The sequence below is a fragment of the Achroia grisella genome, unplaced genomic scaffold (assembly GCF_030625045.1).
Source record: "Achroia grisella isolate CSIRO2021 unplaced genomic scaffold, CSIRO_AGI_Agris_v1 utg660, whole genome shotgun sequence".
NCBI lineage: Eukaryota > Metazoa > Arthropoda > Insecta > Lepidoptera > Pyralidae > Achroia > Achroia grisella.
In genome coordinates, this window is record NW_026712984.1 from 7738075 (window position 1) to 7756413 (window position 18339).

General features: G+C 33.8%; 1 protein-coding gene across 1 annotated transcript in view; it reads left to right on the plus strand.

The window, feature by feature from the left end:
• Positions 1-16034, plus strand: part of LOC131849758 (uncharacterized) — a 123366-nt gene extending 107332 nt beyond the window's left edge. The window contains exons 6-13 of the mRNA XM_059199874.1: positions 4194-4360; positions 4823-4955; positions 5580-5704; positions 8527-8618; positions 9119-9296; positions 13741-13876; positions 14341-14485; positions 15960-16034. Coding sequence (XP_059055857.1) covers positions 4194-4360; positions 4823-4955; positions 5580-5704; positions 8527-8618; positions 9119-9296; positions 13741-13876; positions 14341-14485; positions 15960-16034 — 1051 coding nt within the window. The remainder of the gene's footprint in view (positions 1-4193; positions 4361-4822; positions 4956-5579; positions 5705-8526; positions 8619-9118; positions 9297-13740; positions 13877-14340; positions 14486-15959) is intronic.
• The last annotated feature ends 2305 nt before the right edge of the window (positions 16035-18339 follow it).

Here is an 18339-nt window from a genome sequence, read left to right on the forward strand (position 1 = left end):
CATTTAAATATTACATTTTGATTTTAAATTACAATCAACAAATAAAACATGTATTGTAAAATTGTCTTTCCTTACAATAAAGACGTGTACAGCTATGCTCTGTGCCCTATTACTCACTTACATTTATAAAAGAAAATAACAAGCATTTCCCGCCAACTTGTGCAACACGTAGTGTTAATAAATAAACACATTGTACCGTTGAATTTCCACTAGCATTCTTACTTGTCCTATCCAAGCCACTCACAACTGATATTTTGTAGTTTATACTCGAATTTATTTATATATATATATATGAATTTATTTATTAGATAGTATGTCGTAAATGTTTACTCTATGTTATCCACCTACATCTATGTATGTATGTGTATTATTATTATATTTATGAAGGTATCCGCAGAATATCAGCGTCGTGGCACCCCGTCACGACATATGCTGAGCGGAGACCTATTTGGTACTATAAAATTAATAATAATGTCTCAAGACAATTCACACAGCGCCATCTAGTCCCAAGCTAAGCAGAGCTTGTGTTATGGGTACTAGACAACTGATATAAATACATGGATACACTTTTTTTTGTAAATAAAGTATATATTATATGTACATACAAAACACCCTGACCGATACAGACAATCATACTCATGAATACAAATGTTTGTGCCGTGCGAGAAATCGAACCCACGACCATCGGATAGTAAAGCGGTGTGCTAAACCACTAGACCACTGAGGCTGTCGGTAATATAAACCTATAGAATGTAATATCAAATTTAAAAATTGTTTTTATTATTGTTATGTACCAAATAAACTATTTTCTTTCTTTCTAATTTTTAGGTTATAAAATTATTTGTTTTCAAAATTACGCACTTTTATTTCTTGACTGGTTTTGTTGGCGACTTCATTCGCGTATTTCATTTACCAGAATATATACTTTAATTATGTCACATATTTTAGTAATTGAAAACAAAATTAATAAGATTTGGCATGGTACTAAACTAAATTTCTTATTATTTAAAAGCCAGTTCATATACAATGTATATCTATATAGGTGTCTATGTCTAACATTAAATGAAAATCCCGTGCATGAACAACTATTGCCATGCACGCTCGTCATTCAAGTAATCGTTTAGTGAATAATAGGCTTTGCTCAGTAAATATGATTTAACAGATGTTTTGAAATCATTTAAAAGTAATTCCAGTATATCCTTTGTTTACTTTTTGTACATTTTATACCCATTATTTTTTTATTTTTAATTAATTTAAAAGTGTTGTAATTCCAGATATATCCTAATATGTTAATTTTTTGTACGTTTATAAATTTTATACCACATAAATATAAATACGCTAAATATACTTGAAAGTACCTACTTAACTCAAATCAACGACAATCAACTCATTCCCAGAAAAATAACAATAATTAACAATTCGGTATACACATTTTTATTTTTAAAATATCAAACGACCGTATTAATGAGTTCTTAATAACATAGGACGTTAACAACACCAATAATTTATAAAAAAAAGTACCAATTTTTGATACGCATTATATTTTTAACAAAGCATCATACTTGTAGTACCTTGGACCTCGTATTTAACAAAAGAGAACAATTAATGAACGTATGAACAGTTATAATAAATGCTCAAGGTTTGACGGATTATGTATGACGGTCTGTATGCTGAACATAATAGGATTATAACGGTGAGCCCGGGTTAAAACGATTAATGAAAATCTATAGGGAACATACTGTTTTGTTTCATAGCAATATAGCTGATATATTTATAGTATGGCCTCATGTAATAAGTATAATTTATGATGGATGGAGTCTAATATTCACACTGTAGCTTCACAGTCTAGTCCAAAACTACTGAACCGATTTATGTATTTATTTATTTATTTACTAGCTGTCCCGGCAAACGTTGTTTTGCCATATAAATTAATAACGCTATAAAAAAATAGGGGTTGATGATAGAAGGGTGAAAATTTAGGATTGTATGTATTTTTCTATGTTGTATCATAAAAAAATAGACTCTAAAAAATTTGTCTAAAAAATTAAAAAAAAAATTTTTGGAGTGGACTACCCCTAACATTTAGGGGGATGAAAAATAGATGTTGGCCGATTCTCAGACCTACTCAATACGCTCACAAAATTTCATGAGAATCGGTCAAGCCGTTTCGGAGGAGTATGGGTACGAAAACTGTGACACGAGAATTTTATATATAAGATTTATTCATAACAATAATTATTGTGTCGAATTTCAAAGTACAAAATTAAATCTAAATCTAAAATAACAATGTCAAAATAATAATAGTAAAATCAATAATAGTAATACCAATAATAATTTCCAAATTGAGTCACAGTAACGGTCAGTCATCAAAAATTTTCGTCTACGGGGTCAAAGTATTTTTTTAATAAATATTTTTTAAGTTTAACTTTGAAATTGTTTTTATAAATATCATCTTTTAAATCAGTAGGCATAGGTGCCATACAAAAATATCATGATTGGTTTTTAAATCATGTACATAGATGGTACAAAAGTCCCTAAAATTAAAAAGAATTTAAAAACAAAAATCACTAGACAATCCATTAAATAGTTTTACAGACTGATAACCTGCACTGTGTTTAACAAACTCTAATCGATTAAATGAAATTTGGTACACAGACATTGCCTTTGCGGCGAGATATTGCATCTCTGTGCATTTTCTACCGCATATATCACGGGGAGTGTTCTGAGGAATTGTTCGGATTAATACCAGCTGCTGAGTTTCACCACTGTACCACCCGCCAGAAACTAAAATACCATCCTGATCATCTGGAGGAACAGTGCGGTTTTCTAGAAACTTTTTGCCACGTACAACCACATTGTGGAATCACCTTCCAGCAATGGTATTTCCGAACCGATACGATATTGAAACCTTCAAGAAAAGAGCTTATTCCTTTTTAAAAGGCCGACAACGTACTTGCAATTCCCCTGGTGTTGCGGGTGCTCATGGGCGGCGGTAATCACTTACCATCAGGTGAGCCGCATGCTCGTTTGTCCCCTGTGTTATAAAAAAAATACAGTCTAGACCCTGAGAAATAATGTAGCTACTTTTTAATCCCAAAAAAGGGTTGTAAGGGGTTGAAAGGAGAGATGTAAGATTGTATTGAAGAATAGTAATTTTTAAAGCTATAAGCTTGACACTTTTTTTAGGTTGTTGATTAAATATAAATAAATATGACATTTAAAGTTTGTAAAAATTGTACCCTTAAGGGTGTAAAATAAAATAGGGGTTGAAAGCTTGTATGGAAATTTGTTATTTTTGAAGCTAGAATGATAAAAACTAGTTTATTTAATTACATATTTAAGTCGCTATTTCAAGGGGATGAAATCGCGGGCACAGCCAGTAAATAATTATTCAAAGGGATGATCTCTTCGACTACTAATTTACTCACTTATTATATGTTTTTTCGTTTTAACGAAGCTCATAAAATTATGACTACTGATCTTCTGCCATATATTCAGATAATCCGCCCAAATTACGATGACGCCGCATTCAGGACGTCAAACGGCAGCGGTATATCAAATTATGCAGGATTATAATACACGTTGAACATGAAAGATTAATGTTAATCTCTTAATGGCTGGGAAATTGAGTTACTTATATCCGTGATGTCCCAATAACTCAGCGAAATGTAGCTGCGCCGAGGGCTGTCTTTCGTTTTCTCGTGTAACTTGTAATATTTTAATGTCAGAGCTCATTACTGATATAATTTTATGAGAAGAACTAGCTTTTGCTAATATAATAAATAAATAATCCCTGGATAATAAACACAGCGCCATCTGGTACCACAGTAAGCAGACCTTGTGCTATGGGTACTAGATAACTGATAGAAATACATATGTATTTTTAGAAGACAAACAGACTGATATACACAATCACACTAATGAATTCAAAATTTTAAATTATTAAACTTAAATTTTTGTAATTTTTGTACCGTGCGAGGAATTGAACCCGCGACCATAACAAGCAAAAAGAGGTTTGTTATGCTTATTATTATAATTACATAGAAAAATATGAATAATTACACGGTTATTCTTCCAAAAATACCATCCATCAACAACCTTCAACAATGCTCTTTCATTATTAGATCAGCGATAACAATTGCAAAGGCCACAACTCTAGTATCTTGTTGCTAATGATGTATGATTGTCTCCAGGTACGGTAGCCCTCACCACTCCAGATCGCAGTCAGTGAAAGCTGCGAGGTCCCGGACTGGGGAGCGCCAACTGCTCGGGTTACCACAGCAGCGGGCTCGAGTGGCTTCCATGCCCAACACTGGAGTCGAGGAAGAATATTACAGACTAAGACACTTCAGCATTACTGGTTAGTGTCGATCACTATTTTGGCTAAATGTATCTGAGGATAGAATAAAATGGACTTCGAGGTGGAAAAGAAACGAAAGGAAGAATCTGATATTTTGTTGTATTTTACCTCTGGACCTCTTGGACCTCTTGTCACAGCTGGTCACAATTTAAGGGAAATGTGTAATGTGTCCATGCTGGACGATCGTGACTACAGTGATACGTCGAAATTTTTTTTGTATATGATAATGGATTGGTGCACCCGCCTGCGCTAACGGTTAACGCTGGCGGGACACCAGTGGAGGATGATAAGATGAACATGAGGTCAGGTCAGTTAGCCCATCGTGGCATATTCACCAGGAATTTATCACGGTGATTTCCGGGACCGCGTGGATCTCAAGCTGACATGGTACCTTGCTAGTAATTGAGTCATGAGTCCACATTACTGACAATCCCCTTTCGCCCCATCATTGTATTTTTACAGGCAAAGGTGTAGTGAACCGCGGCGATTCCTTGCGCTCTAGAAGATCCCGGTCCAACACTTCTGTGGCATCAAGCGCGTCCAGCACTGAAGCTGTCACCAGAGCTTCAGCGCCTTGTTCTCTAGCTTCCTCAAGGTACCAAATTGTATATCATATCGCTATTAACTTATGCTTGCTGATTAACATACAACATTTCGTCAAGTTATCTAAATCTAAATATCTATAACTCAAAGGTGACTGACATAGTGATCTATCAACACACAGCCCAAACCACTGGACGGATCGGGCTGAAATTTGGCATGCAGGTAGATGTTATGACGTAGGCATCCGATAAGAAAGGATTTTGATTAATTCTACCCCCAAGGGGATAAAATAGGGGATGAAATTTTGTATGAAACTTTGTCAATTTTAAACCGATCGGGCTGAGACTTTTAATGCATAAAGCTACTATGACGTAGTCATCCCCTAAGAAAGGATTTTGTTGAATTCCACTCCTAAGGGGATAAATTAACGCGAAGCCGCGGGCAAAAGCTAGTTCTACATACAACCGGTCGATACGTTATTATACATTTCCTTTTTTTATGTTATTGATAACAAAACAATATAAAGAAAAAATGGAAATTTCTATTTCAATATAATAATTTCTTTAAAATCAGGCGGGAAAACTTCACTGCGAATGCTAATATATGGATATTTCTGTTTCAATATAATAATTTCCTTAAAATCATCAATCAATTAATAAAATCCGTATTGTAACAGGGACTCGTCAGCAGGTCTGAGTGCTTATAGAGTGTTAGTGCTGGGAGCTCCAGGAGTCGGGAAATCGAGTTTAGTTGGACAATTCATGACATCAGAATACTTACACGCATACGACACCAGTATAGGTAAGAATTATACATATATATATCTATAGACATCTGCATCCTCATCATCTGCTTCTTCCTTATCCCATTTATTTGTGGTCGTCTCTTCCATTCATCCCTGTTCACAGTCATCTCGTTATATACTTCCTTTCTTACCATATCATCTTTCACACAGTCCATCCATCTCTTTTTCGGCCTTCCTCTGCCCTTATAACCATCCACATTCATATGTAACACCTTTCTTAAAATATTATCCTCATTCCTACGCATTACATGTCCATACCATACATACATATAATTATAAATTCAAATTCAAAAATAATTTATTCTTGTAGGACATTTTAGCCGCTTCACCATCATCATCTGCTTCTTCCTTATTAAAGTTATTTGTGGTCGGCGTAATATGTTTTTCTCTTCCATTCATCTCTGTTATTTATAGTAGAAATTCAACCATAATTAATTTAAATTATAAGTTTGAAACATTATAAAGGTCCTATCGTCAAAGACTATACTTCAGTTTGAGAAATGTTTCAAATGAATATCCCTGGACAATTCACTCAACGCCATCTAGTGCCAAGCTAAGCAGAGCTTGTGTTATTTATTTATTGATTCTTTTGCACACAAAAATGTATACATGACGGACTTAATGCCTGATGGCATTATCTACCAGTCAACCGTCGCGTTGAGCAGAGATAGTGTGGCGGTGCAATTTTACATATATATATATATATACAAATGATTTCATGACATATATCTTCAGACAGTGGTTTGTGTGTTCACACAAACCATTGCTACAGGAATTTCGAGTAGTTTTCACGCATGAATCTCTTTAAGGAAAATTTGGTTAGACATATTCTTAGGCCAACAGAAAGTGCATTTCAAAGATTAATAGTAGAGATAGTGAAGGATTGAGAGGAGAAGGAGTATATAGCAGGAGATTAGAAGATGAGAGAAGATTACGAGAGTTGGTTACGTGTTCTCTTGGTCTGACACATGCTAATGATAGCGGACTTACAAAACAAAATAAATGCATCAAGTGAAGTGAAATTGAATTCATATTGGAGAAAAATATTATTAAAGAAATCAACACGTATTGGTAGATATTTGTAAAATTGTAATACAAAATGTAGAGTGACGGTCGACGTCAAATGTTAGAAATCATTGGGATTACGTGCTACAACAATATACTCACTTTCGTTGGCAGACGGATAAAATAGAAAACATTTTATAACTAACTACTCTTTCCCACTTTTCACGGATGCATTACAAATCTTTAAATTTCTCGACTTGTTCTATACTATAACATTCATATATTATACATATAAACCTTCCTCTTGAATCACTCTATCTATTGCTGAAAACTGCATTAAAATCTATTGCGTAATTTAAAAGATATACGCGAACAGACAGCGGTTGAACTTTGTTTTATACTATGTAAAAAAGTGTATTTTTATTACAAAATGTTTCCTACATAATCCGAGTATATCCGTATACGCCTGGCTATCCAGTTTATTTGTTTTTATACCGGACCGGGTACTAATTACATGTAAGAAATGCTATCAGGTGTGAAATTTCTCAAGCATCTTAACTATATACCTGATTCTATGTATATTATGTATGCATTTACAAAAAAATATATCGATGTATTTATATCGGTTGTCTAGTACTCATAACACAAGCTCTCCTTACCATGGGACACCCCTCCCATCGATCCCCCGTCCAATTCAAACGGGGATCGATATTACGACGGCCTGAGCCGAGGTTCCAACCTGGGCTCCAAGGCTGGAGAGGCTATCTCCAGCCTTGGAGATAGCCTCTCCAGCCGCTCCATAAGTCCTTCCTTTGGTTTGTAGTGTCATCTGCACTCGCCCCCTATCGTCCGATAAAGCTGTAAAGGCCAGCTGCGGCCAACAGCATTAGAGTAGTCCGATAAAAACCATGGGACTAGATAGCGATGTGTTAAATGTCCAGGGTTATTTATTTAGACATTATTTTACATATTATATATAGAAAACACCCAGACCGATACAAACAATTATACTCACGTATACAAATGCTTGTGCCGTGCGTGGAATCTAACCCGCGACCATCGGACGTAAAGCGGTTTTTTAACTTTTAGGTCGTTATTACATCATCGATGAATCATGGTGAGAGGACCCTCCGAATACTGAACATTGTGTACATAACCCAAATCTTTATTGCCAAACTGAAGAGAATAGCCACTACACGTCCTATGTCTTGGACTCATGCATAAACGTAATATCTCCTTTGACCTATCCTGAGTTGATAAAAACCATCGCTTTTGTATCCCATTTGAAATTAGCGAACTCTGATAGAGACTATGTGGACAGTCCAAACTCTAGATCAATAGATCAAGGCCCAAATAAAAAAATTCAAAAATCATTTATTGTACATTAGTAAGTTTATTAGATTTAGCCGCTTATGAACGTCAAATTTTTACATTCTAATTTTATTATCTTATGTTATCTGGAAAGGTACTAATAGAAGGGTCTTGAGTGTTGAAGTGTAGGCACATCAATACATATAAATCAAATTGGATTGTCTGTTTGTAATATTGAATTAACCGTTTTTTACTACATGCATATGAATATACAACAAAATAATATTTATTAAAATTTTTATTTGTCTGTGTGTCTGTCTGTTTGTTCCGGCTAATCTCTGAAATGGCTGGACCGATTTTGTCAGGACTTTTTTGGCAGGTAGCTGATGTAATAATGAGTAGCTTAAGCTACTTTTATTTTAGAAAAATAGTTAAATTCAACGCGGACAAAGTCGCGAGAACAGCTAGTTGTTAATAAGACATTAATTTTATGTTATTACAGATGATGAATCTGGCGAGAGGTCCGTTTGTGTTTTATTGGCTGGTGAAGAGTCTGAAATCACATTCTTGGACTCGCCTCCTGACCACGTGGTTGTAAGTATTTTGTTCCATTTGAAATTACACTCCACTAGACAACTGATATAAATACAAACATATATTTTCGTAAATACATAAATATTATAAATAGAAAACACCCAGACAGATACAAACAATCATACTCATGAATACAAATGTTTGTGACGTGCGAGGAATCGAACCCGCGACCATCGGAAGTAAGGCTAGGCTACACTACTGGACCACCGAGGTGGTAAATAAATAAATAAGTAAATGAGATTTATTTCTTGCTTATTTAATTTATAATTTAATTATGGTGTTAGTAAATAAATGTTTATTTATGTAACTAGATAAATATACGTTTATTTATTTTGTTGTATATTTATTTATTTGTACACATTACATCAATGATTGTAGACAAGACAATTAACAGCAATCCCTGCACTAAGCTCAAGAGTTGTGTCGCAGGATTTATCTCTATATTTTAGTTTATAATTATTTCATTATTGACTATTAAAAAAATAATAATTGTTTTCTAGTCTGAAGGCTGCGCACATGGTTACTGCGTGGTCTACTCAACAGCTGACAGGAGCAGCTTCGGCGAAGCAGAGCGGAGGCTGCAAGCGCTGTGGGCAGCAGGACATACCTCCCGCCGCGCAGTCATATTAGTTGGGAATAAGGCAGACTTGGCCAGGTCGAGGGCTGTACCCACAGATGGTAAGAAAACTTCATCTTGATCCTTACTAATATACTAATTATAAATGTGAAAGTAGGTATGTTTGTTACGCATTCACGCAAAAACTACCGAACCGATCATCATGAAATTTTGTGCACATGTTCTTAAAGTTATTAGAATGAACATAGGATACCTTTTATTTAAAAAAAACAAATATTTTTTTATATAAAACAAAAAAAAACAACATTTTGCTTTTTATATATGCAAGCGAAACTGGGGGTAATAGGTAGTAATATTATAAAGTTTGTGAGTATGGATGTTTGTTACTCTTTCACGCAAAAACTACTGAACGGATTTTGATGAAACTTTACATTAATGTAGCTTATATAACAGAATAACACATAGGCTATAATATAAAAAGATATTATGTAAATTGGGCAAAATATAATTATGAACGTTAAGTAAGTGTGATGCAGACGAAGTTATAATTTTCTCGTGTTTGTATTAAATTCAAACTCAAAAATAATTTATTCATGTAGGACATTTTAGCCGCTTATGAACGTCAAATTTTATGTAATTAATATTTTTTTCTTACCGTCCAGTTCTGTATATAAATTCAATTCAAATTTAAATTCAAGAATATTTATTCATGTAGGATATTTTAGGCGCTTATGAAACGTTCATAAAGTTTTTTGTGTTAATATTTTTGTTCTCTGCCGTTCAGTTCATTATACAGATGCAATTGAGAAGAACTGGCAAGAAACTCAACTAATTTTGTTTTTTTTTTAGTTTACGGTATTTTATGTACCTACGCGTCGGTTCGCCAGTTTATACACAATGCTATTTTATATTGGGGTTGCCATTCTGCAATAGTGTTACCATATCACTTAAATATATAACAGACTTGACAGACAAAGTGATAGATGGTGTAACAAATTCACCCGACAAGCGAAGAGTTTCTCCCAATACAAGTTCATATTGTTACCGCTATTATTTATGTTTGTATTTGTAATGTAGCAGCAGCAGGAAAGGAGATGAAGTGATAAGTCCAATGATTGTTATTTACATTATGTATATTTTGAAAAACCGCTTTACGTCCGATTAATCCTCACACGGCACAAATATTTGTATTCATTAGTATGATTGTTTGTATCGGTTTGGGTATTTTCTATGTATAATATGTATGTATTTACGAAAAAAAAATTATCTATGTATTTGTATCAGTTGTCTAGTACCCATAACACAGCTTAACTTGGGTCTAGATGGCGCTGTGTGAATTGTCCTGAGATTATTATTATTATTTTTTTTTTTTTTCCAAAAATTCTCATTTCTCCTCTTAAGGAGAGGAGATGGCAGATTATTATTATTATTAACAAAATATTTACAATGAATATATATACAAGAAAGGTGATTCGGTCCCAAATGACAAGCTTGTTATTCTTCTTGCCCCATCATAACTAGGCAACGGTGTTGCCGCACGATGATAGTACATTCGCCACAAGACTAACTGACTCGCGCAACTTCGCCTGCATACTTATATTTCGCCCGATTTACATAATATCTTTTTAAATTATAGCCCCTGTGTTATTCTAAGTCATAAGCTATATTACTGTAAAGTTTCATCAAAATCTGTTAACTAGTTTTTGCATGAAGGAGTAATAAACATCCATCCATATTCACAAACTTTCGCATTTATAATATTAGTCATATAGAATTATAATATTTATAAAAGGAAGATAAAAGCAATATCTACCTAGATTTGGTATGTGCGTGTACATAAACGACTAGATAAAATGAGACTATAAATAGGTGTGTGTGTTAAAAATAAATGTTATTACGTTCATATTTCATATTTTCCTTAACGACAATTATTCTTAGCGGAAATGTTTATTTCCTCCCTGGCGAACTTGATGTTCTTGAATAATATTTCCGCTTCATTAACATCTCTGAATGATTTTTCCAATAACAAGCGCCGTTTATGTGATTTATTCGTAATGTTTGCAAGTAGAATTTAATATAGCCTAAATATATAAAAGCGCCTGTAAAAAATCGATTAGCAAAGACGTCTGTAAACATAATAGTGCTCAAACAAAACTTGTAGGCTCTTGAAACCAATTTTCATTTTGTTTCGCCTGTGTAACCTTTAATAATGAATTGTGAGAGTAATTTTAATGTATAGCCTACAGCGCTATTGGATCACAGACTTTAATTTATATATCAACTCAGACGCCCATGTTGGTTTAGCGGTTGTACATTGACTTACTTTCCCATTTATTTACACAATATATTTTTTGGTCCATATGTTTGTATATTTTTATATAGGTCTTTGCTCATAAATTACGCCAGAAATTAAAATACCATCTTGTTTTTCAGTCCGCCATTACCATCTTGATAAATGCACCGTCTTGGTCCGTATGTTTCTGAATAACTTTTTGGCACATTGTGGAATCAATTGCCAGCAACTGTATATCATCCAAACTGACTTTTAAATAATAAAAAAAACAATTGACTTTCGTGCCAGTTCTTCTCTACTGTATCTGTGCACTAAACTGGACGGTAGAAACAAAATATTAACACAAAAAACTTGAAGTTCATAAGCGGCTGTAATGTTCTACATGAATAAATTATTTTCGATTTGATTGGATACGATATTGAAACCTTCAATTTAAGAGCTTATCACTTCTTAAAAAGTCTCCAACGCACTTGCAATTCCCCTGGTGTTGCGGGTGCTCATGGGCGGCTGTCATTACTTACCATTAGGTGAGCCGCAAGCTCGTTACGCTCTATGCTACAAAAAGAATTACATTAAACCTTTTTATTTTGTATAGTCACTAGCTACTCGCCCCGGCTTCGCCCGGGTGTACATGTATTCTATATATAAACCTTCCTCTCTAATTACTACTACTTCGAATTACTCTATCTATTAATAAAACCGCTTCAAAATCCGTTGCATAGTTTTAAAGATTTAAGCATACGACGTACTCGGTGGACTAGCGGTCTAGCACACCGCTTTACGACCGATGGTCGCGGGTTCGATTCCTCGCACGGCACAAACAATTGTATTCATGAGTATGATTGTATCGGTCTGGGTGTTTTCTATGTATAATAAGTATGTATCTACAAAAAAAATATCTATGTATTTGTATCAGTTATCTAGTACCCATAACACAAGCTTTAGCTAGCTTAACTTGGGTCTAGATGGCGCTGTGTGAATTGTCCTGAGATTATTATTATTATTATACATAGGGACAGACAGCGACAGCGACTTTATTTTATACTATGTAATGATTAAACGTACCTATATTCAGAAGGTTTAAATTAAAGGCAAATTACGAGTGGGTAATTGTATTAGTACGATTGTAATTAATGTTTTTGATCTGAAACATAAGCATAATCGTCAGCACTCAGTCGAAACAAGTTATTACAAGTAATTCGTGATCTTCAAACACCAATGTCATTGAGACAAATGTGATTGAAGTTGATAATCCAAATATGTTATCATCACCCAAATTATCATTAACATTTAAAAATGAATCTGTTATGTATGTAAACATGTACAACATTTATTTGAAAAGAATACGAGCTGAGTTTCTTGTCAGTTCTTCTCATCTCTAAATCATTCCGAACTGACGGTAGATTTGACATATCATAAGAGTCTGTAATAGACCTACATGAATGAAGATATTTTGAATTTTAATAATAATAAACTTGGACAATTAACACAGCGTCATCTAGACCCAAGTTAAGCTAGCTAAAGTTTGTATTATGGGTACTAGATAACTGATATATATACATAGATATTTTTTTTTTGTAAATACATACATATTATACATAGAAAACACCAAGACCGATACAAACAATCACACTCATGAATACAATTGTTTGTGCCGTGTGAGTAATCGAACCCGCGACCATCGGTCTTAAAGCGGTGGATACTAGACAACTGATATAAATCTCAGATATTTTTTTGTACATACATACATAATATACATAGAAAACACCGTGATCAATACAAATAGTCATACTCATGAATACATATGTTTGGACCGTGCGAGGAATCGAACCCGCGACTATCGGAAGTAAAGCTGTGTGCTGCTAAACTGCTAGACCACCGCGGATGTAATCTACCACAAGATACTTTCGACGGGTTCGATCCTCGCGCGGCACAAACATTTGTATTCATGAGTATGATTGTTTGTATCGGTCTGGGAGTTTTCTATGTATAATATGTATGTATTTACAAGAAAATATATCTATGTATTTGTATCTGTTGTCTAGTACCCATAACACAAGCTTTAGCTAGCTTAACTTAGGTCTAGATGACGTTGTGTGAATTGTCCTGAAATATTATTATTAAAAAAAATGTGATGACTATTCAAAAGTGCTTTAATTAAGTTTATTTGAATAAATGATTTTCTATTCTATTCTACCCCACTTCACTCCATTCTATTCTAATTTATTCTATTCTATTCTATTCTATTACAGAGGGCAAAAGCCTAGCCACGTCGTACGAGTGCAAATTTATCGAGACATCAGTGGGTATCAACCACAACGTCGATGAACTGCTAGTGGGGCTCCTGACGCAGATCAGGCTGAAACAGCAGCATGCTGAGAGGGTCAGGTTGGTACACAAGTTCAATCAAAACTGTATAATAACTTGTGGTCGAAATTCGACTATAATTTTAACATTCAGTAAGACTATAGATAAATAATATTAAAGACAAACAATATTAATCTATTCCCAATTTGACCACAAACTTTATCTATACATATAAATAAAATTGGAGTGTCTGTTTGTAATATTGAAATAATCGTTTTTACTAAGTACATGCATATGAATATAAATACGGTACATACACCAAAATAACATTTTTTTCAATTTTTATTTGTCTGTCTGTCTGTCTGTTTGTTCCAACTAATCTCTGAAATGGCTGGACCGATTATGACGGGACTTTTTTTGGCAGGTAGCTGATATAATAAGGAGTAACTTAGGCTACTTTTATTTTAGAAAAATGAAGTTAAATTCCACGCGGACGAAGTCGCGTACAGCTAGTAAGCAATAAAATCAATGTACATAATTTATAGAAAACGCAGCGGATCCCGCAAGAATCGCAGTCGGACGAGATCACCAATGGACACAGAGACGCCAGCACCACCCGTGCCGCCACCAGCCACTGCATCTGCTGCCAGCACTCCCAGGAAGAGGACCAGGCTATCAGCCAGTGTTAAGGTAACAAATATAGATTTATACATTTTGTAAAAACTTGTCTGCATCTGTACCTCAGTCTCACCTATTTCAGCCGCCAAACAGCTTGCTTTGTAAGCTCTGTTTTGGTTGTATGATCAGCCATTGTTAAGGTTTGTGCCTATATATATAGATACATACACTTTGTAAAAACTCGTCTGCTTGTGTACCTTTTCACCTATTTGAGTCGCCGAGCAGCTTGCTTTGTAACATGTGTTTCGGTTGCATGATCAGCCAGTGTTAAGGTTTGTGCCTATATATATGGATAGACAGACTTTGTAAAAACTCGTCTGCTTGTGTACCTTCTCACCTATTTGAGTCGCCAAGCAGCTTGCTCAGCAAGCTGTGTTTCGGTTGTAAGGTGCAGATTAAACAGTGAAATTACAGGATTCTCACCTATTTCAGCTTCGGATATATTTTGTAAGCTGAGTTTTGGTTGTAGAGACGTGACATCTTAGACCTCTCGAATGGCAATGCATGCGCAAAATTACAGGTGTCATATAACCATTGTAGAAATAGAAATAGAAATAGAAATAGAAATAATCTTTATTCAAATAAACTCATTACAAGCACTTTTGAATAGTCATATTTTGATTCTACCACTCATTCGGAATGCAGATTCATCACAAGAAGAATGAGCAAGAAACTTGTGTGTTGCTCTTTTTAATAGATGTTTTTTTTGTTCGGTAATTTCATTTTAGCACGTACTATAATATATTGTGCCAGTGTATGTTGGATAAGTCACTTTATCTAACGTCACGTAACTCATGTAGTGTTTAATATAAATAGTCTTAGTAACTGGTGTAGAATTAGAGTAATTCAAGATGTAACAGCTAATACACAAGTCCCAACCCTACTGTGTGTATGTTTACTTTCACCATCGATCCTGTTATCATAAATGATTTGTGCAGTGTACATGTATATAGAAGACGATTACCACTTACCATAAGTTGGGCCGTCAGCTTGTTTGTCATTTTTTTTCAAACTATTCTAATGCTGTTGGCCGCAGCTGCCTTTACAGCTTCATCGGACGATAGGGGGCGAATGCAGATAGCACTCCAATCTTGTGGAAGGACTTATAGATCGGCTGAAGGCCAACTCCCGTTTGACGTATACGACTTTAGTCTCAGGGTACAGGTAGAGGTTCAAACCTAGACTCGGGTCATTGTAATTCCGATCCTCGGGTGACCAGGAGAGCTGGTGTGGAGCGACCAGTCGGGCGTAGGCGCATAATAATTGCGCTAGATGGTGTGGTTGAGATCTATCTCTAGGGGTACGAACCTCGAAAATTTGAATCCCCGGTTGACCAGAGGTGCTGCTGAGCGCCTAATCGCGCGCATTGCCCAATGATAGCGCTTGATGGTGTGGTTGAGGTCGTCGTCCTCTCCGGCGAGGACGGTGTCGTGTGTTTGTGTGGAAATTACCCTAAAAATTTATATTTTGTAACAAAACTCCACAGGTCCGTGGCTTGCTCGGGCGTGTCTGGGCGCGAGATTCGAAGTCCAAATCCTGCGAAAACCTTCACGTCCTCTAGCACTCAGTCGCCGAGCCCGTCGCCTGCTTCCCATTCTTTGATTGCGCAGCTGATTATGCCTGAACCAATTTCGCTGAAGTATCTGAAAGAAACCTAACAGAGAGATGATTAGTTCTTACAAAGTCGATATCCTAAAATTTAAGACTCATTTAGCATTAATTGTTCCTTTTTAAAAGGCCTGCAACGCACTTTATTTCCCTTAGTATTGCGGGTGCTTAGGAACTCTTGCACAAAATTCTCAAAGTCGATTTTCTAAAATTTTTCACTATTTAGCATTTATATAATTCTCTATTTAAAGACTGACATAGCAGTTTCAATTCTCCTGTACTTGAGAGTACTCATGGGCACCGGTAATCACTCATCATCAGGTGAGCCGCAGGCTCGGTCCCCTATGCGATATGATAATAGTAAAAATCAACAAGACAATTTAGTGTAGCCACAAATTAATAATTACATAGTCTAGTTACGGCCACTGATTAGACTAATTCAATTTGACGAATTGCAATAGAAAATGCTGGTGGTCACTCTATCCTCCATAATTAATTTAAAAATTAATCTGCATTTTTGCAATGCACAAGCTCATTTCAAAGAATAAGAGCTGAGTTTCTCGTCAGTTCTTAGCTCGAATGTATTCCGAACTGACGGTTTTGACATATCATAAGAGTCTGTAATAGATCTACATGAATAAAGATATTTTTAATTTACTTCTTCACAATTGTAATTACAGTTTTGGCAATATAAACTCTCTGTCAGGTTTGTTTTGGACGAAAATAAATGCTTCTATATAATATGTATATTATTACTAAACATTATATTATAATATATAACGAAACTATATGTATATTCAGTTTCGTTTTGTTAACATATATAATCGAATAAATATTTATTTATATAATTTATTTATTCTTTATTGAACAATAAACATTTGTCAGACTAGCTTAATGCCGTATGGTATTCAGTCCCAACTAACTTTAAATATACAATAATAACTTAAATAGACGAATTAATAATATACATATATATGTACGTACGATATTGAATGTTATGATATATGATAGTGAAGTCATTCACAAATATATATTATAGTTTGCTTGTTAAACATACATTTTGAGTTACGTACATATATATTATGTATCTATACAATTACTGTACTTTATAATTAATGCTCTTAAATGCGTGGATTCCAATTAATTATAAATAAATATTTAATTAAAATAATAAATATAATTTAATAATTAAATAATTTATTTCCATTTATCAAAAATTACATATTTGTATTTTCTGTTCCTTTTTTATACACAAATCTGAACAGATGCACATATATAAAATCTGTATATATGTGCATCTGTTGATGTCAATGAAGGAAACATCTATTCGTAATTACGAATTTTATTGTTTTGGGGTCCACGTAAATATAATAGCTATATTGAACACAATATTATGTGACTAATACAATTAAACTATATTATTAAATTAGCTATTTATATGTTATTATAAATTTTATTATCTGTGCTTAATTTGTGCTAAAAAGACTATATAAATTGCGAGGGCTCGGTGTTAATATTATAATATATTAACATACATAATTATAATTATTAATAAAAAAGATTTACATTAAAAAAAACATAATATTAATAAATATATCGAGATTGATAACGATCAGAAGTTATGTATTGATAGAAAGTTTGCTAAAGTTAGAAGATCATGGAATTTGCAACGAGAATGTTTTATACAAAATTATACTTACGTTGACTATTTGTATGGCTTATTTTATTTTTACCGTAGCTATGATAAATAAATAAATTAGAAATAATTTATATAATTATTTAGTAATAATAAACACAATTTTATAATTAATTAATTATTAATTATAAAATATCGTTTCGCATTTACATTACTTTATGTTAATTATAAGTAATTTTTAAATTAATATAATTATTATTTTAATGTTTAATGAATACTAATTACTAATTAAATATAATTATAATTAACAATTAATTTTTATACATTTACATAAAACTTGCATTGTAGTTGACGGTAAAAATAAAATACTTTGTTATACAATAATATTTACGTTGTAAACAGTTGATGAAAGTGATAACTCTTAAATTAAAACACCAAGAAATCTTTGATAAAGCAAAATGTTTAGGTATTTTTGAAGAAATCTCTGGTTTAATCCCACTCAGTATAAGTGTACAAAAAACTATTAGAAAGTCTTTTTTTGGGTACTTACACAGTGTGAAATATTTGTATATCAATGTTTGTATTTGTGGCAGCAATGATATCTTAATGAATATGTATTATT